Source organism: Agelaius phoeniceus, chromosome 13, assembly GCF_051311805.1.
Source record: "Agelaius phoeniceus isolate bAgePho1 chromosome 13, bAgePho1.hap1, whole genome shotgun sequence".
Lineage (NCBI taxonomy): Eukaryota > Metazoa > Chordata > Aves > Passeriformes > Icteridae > Agelaius > Agelaius phoeniceus.
The window spans coordinates 2,469,684-2,484,076 of NC_135277.1; the positions used below are offsets into that span (position 1 = coordinate 2,469,684).

A 14,393-nucleotide genomic window follows, 5' to 3' on the forward strand; every position below is an offset into this window, starting at 1 on the left:
TGTAACATACTCTTCCTCTTTCCTTTGCTGCTGAGCTTTCTTGCTGTCCTTAGTGACATGCAACATGCCTGACAAGCTGGGAGGCGAGATGGACAGGGAACCAGGCCATGAAATTCAATGGAGGTGCCACTGACTCTCACTGGAGGTGGATGAGTCTTTGGGTGCACCATTAAAGCTGGAAGTGTGCCTGTCTTGCAATGTGAAAAAAAAGAAAATAAGATTACAGGGGATGTGCTTCTTTTGAAATTGTGAAGTATAGCCCAAGTTTCTGGAGATCTTGAAAATGATGGAGCAGCAGGATGGGCTCTGTCTGCTTGCTCCACAGCTATACACTGCACTTTGTGTGTAAAATTTTGAGTTACAAAGGCTAAAGAATTGTCTGGTAGAGAGGACAGAATATATTAGCTGGGAAGTTTGGCTGCTAGATTTGGACTTGGAGTGGGGACACTGTTTCATTCCTCTTCAACTTTTCCCAAGCTTTAGCATTGGGTATGCTGCCCTTTTTTTTTTTTTTTTTTTTAAATACTGTCGGGTGGTGATAACTTGGCTGATAAAATATTCACTGTTGGAACTGAACATTTTTCAATTTAATGTATTTATATTTGTATCTTTGGAATATGCAAAGCCATTAACCCAGGGGGAAAGAGCTACAAAACACTCTTAAACTGTAGCCCACAGGTGAAGGATTTTTGTGTATTTATTTGTCAATATTAGTTTCTGGTTAAATGACTATTCCCAAGAGGGATGATACTGAAGCTTGTATCATACTGCATACTTTTAGCTTTCTCAGGCACGGAGAGATGAAAGTGTATCCTAAAAGTATGCTAAACTGAAACAGTTGAAGTATAAAAATAGGTAATGTTGTAACAGGAGATCTTCTTTCAGTCTCCTCTGTGTCCTTTGCAGATAAAGTGTTATGTATGATGAAGTAAAATCAGGAACCTGTGCATCTCACAAAAGCAAAATAACTGGGTTTCCTTTCCAACATCAGTGAAAAATGCAGGAAGTCATTATGTGTTTAAACGGGTGTCGGTGAGATCATGCAAATCCAAGGCAGTTGTTTTAGTCTACAAATCTCAGGCTTATTCAGCCTGGACCCTCAGCAGCACAATTACAGTCACTGCAGCAAATGGGCCTTCTGATGTTAACACCAGCAGATAACAAAAATAGCATTTAATAACTTTCATTAGAGTTAGTGTTTCTAGGGCTTTGGGGCTTTGCTCTTTCAAATCATTTACATAATTTGCAGGTACAAGCTGCTGTGCCAGACTGTCCATCTGATTCTCTCTCTGATCAGAGCATATTAATGCACTTGTTTGATGGTCTGTTACCAATAATTACCTTGGATTGCATTAGGAGCATTTCCAGCATTGCAGCTGGTCTGTATTTTTCACTAAGTGTATTTCAGGGCCCAATTACAGGACTGTGATGTGTTATTGTTCCAGTGCACTTGTTCAAGCTTGTAATTTTAATGTGCCTCCACACTGTAAATCTCTGAATGCAAACCCAGGGCTCTGTCCTGAGTTCCCCATGTGTCCCGTGCTTGCAGCAGCTTCTGCAGGGATCATCTCAGCTGTTCCTCATTGGCCTTTTTAAGAAGGGAAAGATGAGGGCCAGGAGATGGACATTGCCTTGAAGATGTTTGTAGAGCAAAGCCTGAGGTTTGGTGCTCTGTGTGGTGGGTGTGGAGTGGCTGGGAAAGGCAGAGGAACAGCGCAGTCCTCCCTGGATCAGGCAGTGTGGGGATTGTGGAGAGGCTTTCAGGGATTTTAGTCACTTGGGCACTTTGAGCATCCTTCAGTGCAAGGGAGGCTCACATTTATACTGCTCTACACGGGGCACCTCTCCCTGTTCCACTGTGAGACACCTTGGGGAGAGGACCTGATAAAGGCTGAGTTTAGCAAATCTGGATTTTGAAATTCTAGGCTTCCTTTGCCTTCAGAAACCCTTCTGGGGTCAGAGGGGAGAAATGTGAACACTTAACCTTTGTGAAAGTCAAGCACTTTACTGTTATAATTGCCATTGACAATTCAACACAATGAATAAATTATTACTGCTATTGATTTGTTTCATCTTTCTGGACCATTTGTTACAGGGGATACATCAGAATAACACAGTCTCAATGAGAAGGAACTCAGTCCTGAGAGGTGGTGTGGTGTTTGTTCCTATCTGTTAGGCATCATCTGTAGACAGATATTTGTGCAAATCTGATGCTTCTGTGGAAGCAGAAGAGCACTTAGTCCTTTCTAGAAATCAGTTGGCATTTTACTAGGTTGGAGTTTCCAGGGCTGTGTGGGTTGGTGGTTTTCATGGTCTTGGGTGGCTGAATGAACAGCTTCAGTTGACTTCAGTGTTAGGAGCATCTTCAAAAATACTTCCATGCAGACCTTCTCAGCTGTTCGTTTTCCTTGGTGTATGTTGCATTTATACACAAAGGTATTCACTTCCCCATGTGAAAAAACTTAATTCAATCCCTGCCCAAACCAGCACATCTGTTTACTGTAATTACAGCTTTAGATGATATCATTCTTTCTAGGTATGGCCCATAAACAGTGTTGCAGGTGTTTTAGATGTTTCTTTCATGCCATCCCTTCTGCTCTTTTGTTTTGAATTGGGGATTTGAACAGGACAAAGGCCAGAGGCTCATACCCAGCATTGTTCTTTGGGGAGAGTTGCGTGCTCCAACTTTCCGTGCCAGTATTCATCCTGGGTCTGGATGTGTGCCAGGACTTGAGGAGCACCAGGGTGCACCCAGGCCCAAGCTGAGGGGTGACCAGGACACTGTACAGACACCATGGCTGCAGCTGGATGTGTGCAGGGTGTGAGGGGATTGCTCTTGGCACGGCCTCCTACCCGGCCCCTTGATGTGGGGACAATGTGACGCTCTCCGCATGCCGCCTCTTGCTGCCTGCAGTGCCGGGCTGGCACCCAGCTGCTCATGAAAGGCTGGGATCAGCTTAGTGACAGGGGATGATCTGAGAGTCCCTTGCTGCCAGCTGGATAAATACTCCTGCAGCAGTGGGAGATGCTGCATTATTAAATAAACCATCCAGGTTGCTTATATGCAGAATTAGGATAAGGTTGGCTTCCCACTGGTGAGCACTGCTCAGCACTGGAACTGCTCTGCTGTGCCTGGATATCAAGTGTGGATAAAATGGTCTTTTCAGCAGCTCTGGAGATTAGTTTTAGGAGCCTTCTGTTCCAGAGAGACTTAATGGGTGTTGAAGGTGTAACTTTCTTATTCCTGTTGCTATTACAAGGTGGAAAGTTCCAGTAACATCTGGTAACTAAGTAGGGAATGTAGGGATCTTGACCCTTCTGTCTCACAGGCCTCCTTACGGTTTAGTGGAAGAATGCTTTCTATTTTATTGTGCCGTGGGGAGGCTGAACAAGTGATGCACAAGGGGATTTAGGTGTCCAGCTCCTCTTTCAGCCTCCCATTCTCTAGAGATCATGGGAGTGGGGTGCTCCAAGCCCAGAGCTCCTCTGGTTCTGCTTTCAGTGATGGTGTTGCCGAGCACCCAGCATGCAGACTGTCGGAGACCTTCGTCCAGATTTCTTTCTGGGTCACCACTTGCCAAGTGCAATTGCCCTAAAAACAGACTGAGACCAAGCTATTGACTTGTAATTGTCAATGCATAAAGTTTCCAAGAAGAAAGAGAGCTTTGTGTGGCTTTAATGGGGACACACTGAAGTATAGTCGCTCTTTGAATTAGACAATGGGAACGTAAAGATTTTCTACAGCTCCTAAGAGCCTCTGAAGAGCATCGGCAGAAGGTTACATTAAGCAGAACAATGGCACAGTAGTTGGCTCGCTGAGAGGTAGGAAAACCCTTTGGAAGGAATAACTTCACTTTTCTTCAGTGCTGTTTGCTCCCAATTAAATAAGATTAATTGTGCTGTTGAGTTCCAGGAGTTCAACATCCAAAATAAATACATAAATTAAGTCAGGCGACAGTGCAGAGGCTCAAATGCAGTTTGAATTCCTGCCACCTCCTGTGGGATGTGGAGGGGAGAGAGGAGCCCTTTCCTCTTACTGCCTGATATCCCACAGAACACACACGACGACCGAGCGCTCTGCTCTCCTTGCCTGAGCCACTCTCTTGCTCCTGGGAAGGTTTTCTTTGGCTGGATCTCTGCAAGGTGCACAAGCCAGTTTCAAAGTGCCAGATGTGTGTGGAATAGGAAACATGCTGGCCAGGCTCCAGGCTGTGGAACCTGCAGCACAACAGCGGCTCCCCAGGAAAATCTCTGGCTGCCAAGAACTAGAAGTGATGTCAGCTCTGGAACTGTGTCAGATTAGAAACCCTTGTACTTTGCTCCCTGTGAAGTATTAATCTCCCAAGGCCTGTGCCGTAATGGGTCCTGTCTGGCTTGGCTCAGCTCTCTTTGTTTTGGGCTGGGAGTGTTGGAGGGGTTTCTCAGGAAGGCACTGGAGGCTGTCAGAGCTTTGGCTGCTTTGGGCTGGGTGTCCTTGAGCTGCTCACAGGGCCTCACTCAGCCATGCTAAAGATGGACCTCCCCTGCCTTGAAGTGAAGGTCTGAGCCTTGGAATCGTTGATTGGGCTGGGGTTTGTAGGAGTGGTTGTGCCTTGGGATCTTGTGTGTGCCTAAATGTCTTTGGCTTTCTCCAGCTGAATGAGTTTCTTGAAGAGAAGATAGAATTGATAGAGATGTGCTGTCAGTCTTATGGGCCTTACTCAGGAGTTGTGGCTCAGGTGATTTCAGCTGTGCTAGAAAAGGAACGCAGATATGCCAGTGCACTGAATCCCTTTTGGTTTATGCCTGAATGTTTTGTTTTCACAGTAATTACTAAACCACGACTCGTTCTCCTCTGCACAAAGCCATTTGTCTCCTGTTGAACAGTAACCTTTTATTTGCTTGTGCTGTGTAGCAGAGCTCAAGGACATGTTTACTAATGATAGCCAAAATTTCACCAGAACAAGCTTCTCCCTTGTCTAGGTTTTTCCATCTTGATTTAAGTGGTTAAACCTCAGGGAAGGGATGGGAAATAGCCTTATGTGCAAGGATACAGGTGGGGGTTTGTGCTGTTCTTAGTCATGGAGTGAAAGCTCCCAACTCCATGGGTTTAGAGTACTGCATGTCCTGGATGTAAAAACACTGCTGTGAGGGTCTCACCTCTACCCAAGTATTTGCATTGTCAGCAATCTGTCAGACCTTGCTGTGTTGCTTGCTCACACTTCACCTGCTTAGTTATAGATTTGAAATTAAAACCCAACAGAATCTGTTCTTTTTCCCCTTTACTCAGTGGTACGTTGGGCTATTCCTGCCTCCCTTTGATGTTGGGGAGAGGAGATAATAGGAGTGGGGTTTGGCTGGACGCTGAGATGTGCAACTGGGGAAGGGCTGTTGGCTGGTTTAATGTGGATTTTCAGATGCCTGCCTTGGATCTGAACTCAGGCTGGCAGGGGCTGTGCTCCCATGGAGGGCAGAGGACAGCTTTGTGCCTTGAAGATTTGACGACCTTTGTTCATTTGAAACGCCCTGTTTTTTTATGCCACTCAACAGGAGACTTTTTAATTTACTTCACTGGGCCTGGATGCCGGAGGTGGATGGATGGCTGATGGAAGTGAGGAAATAGATGGGAGAAAAAGAACATTTTCTCCTGGGCTGTTTTTATGCACAATATAGCCTAGGGGTTAGCAACACAGGGGAGAGTGAAAAAACCCTGCAGAGCCTGGGTCAGAAAATATAATTTTCATGGGAACAAAATGCTTTTAACTTGCTACATCAAAGACCCTCCATTCCAGAGCATTCTTTGTGTTTGAATACATCTGCATTCCCCTAGAACTCTGTATGTGAATGCACGAGTATGTCGTGTGTATCTACATGTGAGTGTATATTTGCACATGCATTTATGATCTGAAAGCTGTTACTGCCCACCTTGGAATAGCTCAGCAGCTGAAACTACTTCCAGCAGGAGTCAAAAGCAAAAAGCTGTTTGGCTCCAAAGCACAGGTCTGTAGCTGGAACACCTGCCTAGGATTGATGTGTAAAAAGCCCCTCTGGCTCCTGTCTTGGAAGCCCACCTTGACTACATTCATTACAGCATCACCTCTGGCAGGTAAGAGAGTGGAGGTGAGCAGGAGGCTGCACGAGCACGTGGCTCTGTGCTTAACCAGGGTCCTATCCATTTCTGTCACTACAGGATGAAGAATGGAGGTTGGAAATAGGCAGCAGCTTCTGTAAGCACTTAACATTCCTGATTTCATTTGTCTTTGATCTCACTTGGACTAATTTTACTCTCTTCTGATCCCTTCCCTTGAAGGGGCTTTTATCTCATTGTCAGGCTTGCTAATTTAGTGCGGTGTTTTGAACCAGAGCTCCTCCTACGTTTCCAGAGCCTGGAAGGTAATTTTTTTTTTTCCTTAATCAGGGAGTGTTTGTGGAGTTCTTTGAACATCTTGGGACAAAAGTCATACTGCGGCTTTTTGCAATGCCAAGTCTGCACTCTGGACCCTACTGCTCAACTTCTGTATGTGCAAATGGCTTGTCACCAAAAACTTGCAGTATTTTGGGGCCAAAAGGGCAGGAAGGAGGGCTGGATGATTTAGGACAGGTCAGAGCAGTCTGGCATTGGGTGGGAACTTCATTTGCTCAGCTGGAGGCCTTCCCAGCAGGCTGTGTAAATAATAAACAAAGGGGGGTGGTCACACATGTTTGACCAACCAAGTAGAAGCTTGGATCCCGGTAGATTTTGACTTTGGGGAAAGGAACTGGGTGATTTAGGGATATAGAAACATCACCACATGTTTTGAAAAGCAAATACTTTTTTTTTTTTTTTTTTTTTTTTTGTGATAGAAAATGTGTTCTGTTCTTATTCTGGTACAAGCAGGTTGAGTTGATTTTTTAAGGAGTTGAAGTTTGAGAGGCTGATAATTGCTTCTTACCGTGGGAAGATGCACTGCAGATCCTTTCTCTATTCCTGGCTGTTCCCTTGCACTTTACCTTTGGAAGAGGAGGAGTATTTTCAGCAAAATGCCATTCTAATTGCTGTCTGAAGAAACTAGAAAATAGGACAGATATACAGGCTGTTTTCCCAAGTGATGAACAGGAGCTTCTAAAGATGACAAGTGTACGGAAAGGCAAAGAATGAAGACTTTACCCAACAAAGTTTCAAATCTTTTGGAGTAAGCTCTGTGTCACACAGCTCAGCCTTTGCTGTAGCAGCCCTGCCTCCACAGAGGTGGTGTGTGCACACAGGCTGCCTGAGCCCTGGTGACATGCTGCAGCAGCAGCTGCTACAGGGACATCCCTTTGGAGAAGTGTCTGTGCCACTGCTCCTCCATGGATGAGAATTCTCAGGGCTGGGGGTTCTCATGACAGCATCTGAGCATGCCTCCTGTCCTGAGCTCAGCTGAGTTTTCTCCAGCTGTTAACCCTCTCCTGTGCTTGTCCATGTCACCTGCACAGCTATTTGGTGTGCTGAATTTCTCACTACTCGTACAGTTTTTTATTACCATCTGTCTTGCATGAAAGGCTTCCAGAGGCAGTGTCTTTCCAGTACATCCTGGGCAGCCTTTCAGCCTCATGTTCCCCTGGGAACCATCCATCCTCCTGGGGAGCCACTGAGTTCTTTACCTTGCTGTGATCCTCAAAGGACCAGTCTGCCCTAGTAGACATGAATGGGCAGAATTGCCCTACAGGAAGGCTCTTGGTGACATTTGCCTGACCTGGACCTGCCAGGGCAGTGCTGGCTGACAAATCTAGGAATTCCATTGTGGTGTGTACACACTGGAGCTCAGGGATGTCTGCTACTTCTGCCTGTACTTTCTCCTTGCAGAGTGTGAGATAGCAGCATGGTGGAAGCATCCATGTGGGAAAACCCCAAATCCAGGGGCTTGCAGGTAGCTCTGTATTGGCAATGGCTGCCTTTGTCATGGAGTACAGTGCCTGGCTGTTGTGCTGCCTGGGACATGGGCATCTCTGTATCCTGCTGGATTCATCTCTGGGACATTGCCCCCTGGATGTCCTAGAGAAGGTGACACAAGAGGGTCTGTTCTGTCCCATAACAGTGGCAGTCAACAGGCAGGGTTCTTGTGTGGCCTCCTGGTCACTGAAGGGACAGAGCTGGCCAACACCAAGTTCTCAGTGGTCGTTGTACAACCCAGCAGCAGTGACAAACCTGACAAGTTCCTGTCCCCATGGGCACCGAGTTGGCCATGCATGGGGACAGGGTTAGGCCCTTCCTTCCAGGGGCACCTGCGGTTTCCAGCACACGCCTCGAAATAATTCCACCTCCCTGCATATGTAATTTTGCGTGTCATTGCCCCTAATTGCATGCTTAACACACACTCTTTTTAAAGTGCAGCCCTTTTATCAGCAGTAGGTAGTAGCAGGTTTAATAGGGTGTTTGAATTCCTATAAAATTAATCTGTAGCCTTCTGCGATAGAGACGGGCAGGGAGCCATGTGGTTCATATCCAGTGTTGATAAACTTGTTATAGAGGCAGGAAACATTTCTGATTGGAGCAGTGACAAAATAATTTGGAGCAGAGCCATAAAAAGAGTGGATGGTGATGGCTTGAGCACAGCAGAGATTGAAATTGCTGGTGTGTGGAAGCAGCGCTGCCAGCTAACATTGACTTAGTGTCTCTGGAGAACTCTAACGGCAAATGCATTTTATTAATGGCAATATTCTTTTAGGAAATGCTGAGCATTGTTTCAGAGGTGGAGCCCCCTCGAGTACGTGGGTTTGGAAGTCGGCCAGACCAAGATCTGTTCAGCTGAGCTTGTTGCTGGTCACTGCTCTGGCCTGGCTGCAGCAGGAAGGTTGCCTAAGGGCATGTGCTGGGTACTGTCTGCTAACAACTGGAATATCCTTTTCTAGTGCAGAAAATGCATCCATCCATTCTTGCTCTGGATTCACCTGTATGGGATAAAATGCTCAGAGACAGCAGGTCATGTTTTTAACTGTTCTTTTATTGTCTTTCCTTTGAAATGTGTTTCCCAGAACATGAACGTTAGTGGGAGTTGTTGCTTTCTCAGCTGGACTTGAGCTCTTACTGCCAGTAAGAGGGGGAGCTGCTCTAACTAGATTGTGGTCATTGGCATTGGAGTGCCACATTGGGCTTGATACTTTTCCTTGCACTTAATTGTATTGTGGGGGTTGATCAGCCTTGGAGGAGGCTCTGATGTGCAGGTGAGGGGGGAGCCTGCCACGGCCAGCCATGGTACTGCATCTTCTGGGCTTGCTCTTACTGATACCACCTCTTCACCTCTTTCCAGCTGCTTTCTGCTTGAATCCAGCATGGAAACAAGTGTGGACACCAGGGGTGGCTGTCCATTGAGGAGGATGGCAGAAATGGTGCAGGTTGTATAGCCATAGGGATGGGGGATGGAAAATGCAGCACACAGGAGGCATGGATTGTGCTGGTCACCCAACAGGGCTGAATTTCACCTGATACCTCCAGCCATGGTTCCTTTGCTGTGTAAAACTGAGATGTGATTCAGTCAAGGAAAGTAACCCTCACTGCCACACTGTCTTTTCTTTGCAGGGAGGCTGTTGGAAGGGGATTCTCTGGAGCTGAGCTGTAGTGCTGGTCCTGCAAAGGTGATATTGGAGCCAAACCAAGTGGTGATTTTGGACTGTAACCTGACCCCTGTTGAGCAAGTGATCAATATCACATGGAAGAAGAATGGGTTTCCATTAGTGGAGCAAGAACATCTCCATGTGCTTCCAAATGGATCGCTCTTCATCTCATCCCAGGCTGTGGCAAAGGACAGTAAATATCCTGAGAGGGATGGTGCTGAGGGCAATTACTCCTGCGTGTCTCACACCTCCCTAGGGACTGTCACCAGTCAAACAGCTGCAGTCAGATTTTCAAGTAAGTGTTCTGGGGGTTTTGTTCATTTCCTTTCCTTCCCCTCCTGGTACTTGTACAGAAATCTGCTTCCCCAGGAGCTTGAGATAAAAAGTCTGTGAAATAAAATCATAATAATGATGTATAGATGGGACTGGGGATAGTCCATAAATAAGCAGTGGTGTTTTCCTGTTATCCCACTGTTAACATCCTGTGTAACTCTCCCAGGTAAGTGTCATCAGCTATGAATTAAAAACAGAGCACTCCTCTTTCCAAAAGACAGTGCTTGTTTTTGCAGAGAACCTCAGAGCCCTGAGTGCAGCACCCTGTGCTTGGAGACGTGGCTGTGGGGGGGTCTGACTGTGGCAGCTTGTGAGGTGAATATCTCTGTATGGAAGAGATGAAGGAAAGGATTCTTCAGGGCAGTTTTTGTTTGGATTGAGAAGGACACTCCAAGATCTGAACTGCTGAATCTCTGCACAGAGTTCAAGAATAAAATTCCTTTCTGTTCAGGCTTGGCTCCTGGGGGCTATTTTAAGTGAGTGCAAATAAACGATTCCTTGACCTGCCAAATAGGTGAGGCTAGAAAATAATGCAAATACAGTAACACTTCTCTCTACTACAGTGACTTATGTATGTTAAATGTTGCTAAAAACAGCTGCACAGGAACACCATGGGAGTTGTGGGGGGGTGAAGGTGCACAGATAATGTCCTGACACCCCCTTTACATTGGAATGTTTTTAGGCTCTGGTACCCCATCCAGGTTTAGCCAAGGGAGTGTGCTGTAGAAACCAGAACTGCTGGGGAAGCTTTGCCAGATGAGGGGAAAATCTTTGACTTATGCAACACGTCCTCCTTTTCTACTCAGAAAATGTTTAGCATGCAGTCAGGGATCCTGCACACAGGTATTGTTTGGGAGGAGCTGTCATTAATCCAGGTGGATTTATTTTGGTGCCCCTGCCTCAGTCCCAGACAGCCTGAGCTAGGATATATTTATTCCCTTTTAGGGGTGACTTATGTTGAAGTGTGTGCTGTGTCTCTTGTGCAGTGGCAATGGGCTGTGTCTCTATTATGGTCCTGGGTTTATTGTTTGGTGTCTTACGAGTTAGAACAGTGGAGACATCTCAAAATGGGGAGGCTGACTTAAATTGCCCTTCTCTCCTCCTGGATTTTTCCAGAAGAGCATAAATGGGTGATGCCTCTCTCCATCCCCTTCTGTGTTTGTCCCAGAAATGGGAAATTTCAGGTGAACTCTTTCCTTGTGTGTACTCGAGGGTCTCCTTTTATAACTATCTGCACAGGGAAAATGCTGTTTCTGTGGCACATGCACCTGACATAACCTATCCATTTCTGAGCAGGGAGCAGCAAGAGAATTGATTAATGAAATGCATCTCTCACTTCGATTTGTTCCAAGGGCTGGGCAGAAGCACTTGCTCCATTAGCATTCAGCTGAAGCAAGTGAGGATTGTAAAGGCTTGGGTTTTTTCATTTTTTCCCCTGCCACTGAACATGGTCTGTCCAAAGCTGGATGGAGTGGATGGACTTATTCTTTGTGCTGATTGCCTTGGGGACTGCTAGTCAGGACAGGGCAGTAGAAGAAAACCTGTTCAGCAGGTGGGATGTGTTATTCCTGCCATGAGCTTGTCCTTCTGACCTGCAGGTCCTTTCCTTCCCTGGAATGGGGTTCCCATGCAGGGCTGTGGGGCTCTCTGTGCCACTGAGTCTTGCAGTAACAAGTGGGAGCGTTAGCATAGCACCTCCCTTGCTCAGTACTGGTTTGGTGCTCTTGGTGTGTCTTTTGCTGTGTTTCAGGCTTGTGGGAGTCTACTTCTCCCTGAGAGCCCAAGAGCAGCTCTGGCACCTCTCTGTAAGGGCTGCCGGCTTCCCAGTGGAGGGAGGGGAATACTCCAGGCAGCAGTGAGCCCAGAGGCTGGAGGAGGCCTTTTGGAGCAGTCAGGCTAGAGTGGTGGAGGTTGAATGGCATGTGAAGGCTGTGACAGTGTGAGGACTTCCATCCTTCCACTGTGGTCCAGGAGCTCAGCTTGTTGGCATTTTGCTGAATAAACATATGGCTCACTGTCCAGTGTTCCCTGGCACCCTGTGTGCCACAAAGGGACCCCTGCTGTGGTCCCTGTCCACAGCTCGTGGCAGTGGTGGCCATGGCAAAGGGGGAGGAGCAAGGCTGTGAGGGCTCGTGTGCCTGTTAAACAACCAGCTGCTCAGGCTGATAAACTGGGTTTTCCTGCAGCTTTTCCTGAGCCCCACGTGCTCTCACATGGAAGTACCAGGGGCATTATTGTAGTTGTGGGAAGGTGTAGCTTTCTACCTGTTAATAACTACATTGATGAAGATTTGTTAAAGCTTTTAATTTAGCTTAAACATTTTGTGCAAGGGAGGTTGTAGAAAATTACAGTAATTGTGCCTGTCAGATGAAGACATTTGCTGTGCCTGGAGGGAATGGGCCAGCATTGCATGGCTGCTGGCAGGGAGCACGGGAGAGGTTTGGAGTGTTCCTGCACCTGGAGGGACAGGCCACAGCAGGAATTAACACACAGGATCTCTCATCATCCTCTCTCCACACGGACAGTGTGTCTTCTCTGTGGCGCCCTGCGGGTCTGGGATTTGAGGAATGGCAGACTAGGATTTGTTCTTACTTTAAGGATTTATTTTATAGATTCTATCCTATTTATTTTGTGAATTAGGGGCATAGGTGAGCGAAGGCCAGGGACTGTAAGCAGAGCCATGCTGGGCAGAAAAACTTCCTGCAGATGAATGCACAGGCCCTGGACCATCCATGACTTTAGATGTGGATTTCGATGCTGTTTTGGGTAGGTGGGGAGCTGGCTCCTGTGGAGAGCAGGAGCAATCCTGTGCTGCCATATGGCCCCGCAGACGAGCGCTGTGCTGGCTGTGCCTGTGCCGTGCCGGGTGGGCCGTAGCAAATTGCTCCCACCACTTTCTTAGCGTGTTCCCCTTCCACCCCCAGCCTGTTCAGAGGTGAGTCGTTCAGAGGGGGTAGCCTGGGTGGTGTATGAGATCTGAGTGGGGGCTGATGTTGCCCTCACCTTGGAAGTACCTCCTAATAATTGTAGAAGGTACAAAGAGGACGAGCACGCGGAGAGTCTGGGGGCAAAGCGCTGTGGGAGAGAGCAGCGAGCCCCTTTCAGAAGGCTGAATTCCTTGCATAGACTGCATTTTCTGCCTGGGGTGTAGTGTTGCTGGCTGGCAGCCTTTCCAAGCCCACAGCCTCCTGCACGGATCTCGCTGCTGGGAGAGGGGGAGGGTGCTGTGTTTCACCATCCTGCAGTCACCCCTGGGCTCAGAGCTAAAAGCCTGGCACACACGGCTTGGCTCCAGCTGGGTTTAACATGTCAGTGGGGAGGGAGCTGCCTGCCCCACTCCTGGAGGTGCAGAGCCCGGTGCTTTGGCTGTCGCTGAGGGCAATTTTGTGTAATGCTCTTCACCTTCTCACCTGCAGTGGGTACTTTTTACTGAGTGGCCTATTAAGGTGTTCAGGATAATCAGTGCAATGGGGCTGGGAGGTTTTGTGGCTCAGGATGGCTTTGCAAGCTAAACCTTAGCTGAGAAGTTGAAAATAATGTTGAGTATGTGTCGTCTTTGTCTGCCTTTTCCCCTCAAGCATCTCCTTTCGCTGCCTCCCTGTGGGAAAACCTCTCACTTTGCAGCACTTCTGCAGCAGCAGAATTCTTCTGCCCGGGATTTGTTTGTGGGAGGAGAACAGCCCCTCGAAGGATCCTGTGGCCCCAGGGTGAGCAGTGTGTTGGAGCCTGTCCTGCACTTGTTGTGACCCGCACGCACGTCCGTGCAGAGTGTCCAAGTGACAGGACCTGCTCTCCAGTCCTCTCCTCCCTTGCCTGATTCTTTTTCCTCCCAGCCCCAGCTGTTTGCAGCACTGCTCTGAGTCGCACTGGAGGTGCTGTACGTGTCCTGCCTCATCCATTCCACCCTGGTACTCCTGAGGATGAGAGGAGGAGCACAAGGGATCGCAGCATGCTGTAGTGTTGGCCCCAAGCTGGTGCAGATGCTTGTGGAGCAGTGATGAGCCCAGCCAGCAAGTCTGTCTCTGCCTGACCCTTTCAGGGCTGACATCCATGAGTCTTGCTCAGTGCTGCAACAAAGGAACTTTCTCACTTCTCTTGCTTTGGTTTGGTGTTACTAAGATCCCAGTTGAGGTTCCCTGTCCTGTCCTTCACGGAGGACTCTGCAGGCTGCTTCTTTCAGAGCTTGCAGGGGTGATTTTTTCCAGCCCATCTCTATGCCCACTGTCCCTAACCTTGTGCTGTGAAAGGAATATGATGGAGCTGCTCAGCCTCTGAAGCCCACCCCAAGAGTTCTGAGATGGTTTGCTGGGCATTGCCATGGCAGAGCCCCCAGCCCCCACAGAGCTCTCAGCCTGCTGTGAGACAAAGCCATGGCTTTGCCAGGAGCTGTGACTCCCCTTGGGAAGTGTGGCTGTTCCTGTGTGCTCCAAGAGGGACACTGTGCTCCCTAATCAGGGGCACTGTTTGGTCACACTCCTCCACATCCTAGTGAGGTTCTGTCAGGGGTG

General features: G+C 47.8%; 1 protein-coding gene across 2 annotated transcripts in view; it reads left to right on the forward strand.

Annotated features, from left to right (window-relative positions):
• The window catches only part of IGDCC4 (immunoglobulin superfamily DCC subclass member 4), an 87,894-nt gene that overhangs the window by 20,352 nt on the left and 53,149 nt on the right, over window positions 1-14,393 (forward strand). For both annotated transcript variants that reach the window (XM_077185434.1, XM_077185435.1), the window contains exon 2: window positions 9,518-9,847. In XM_077185434.1, the coding sequence (XP_077041549.1) occupies window positions 9,518-9,847 (330 nt within the window). The remainder of the gene's footprint in view (window positions 1-9,517; window positions 9,848-14,393) is intronic.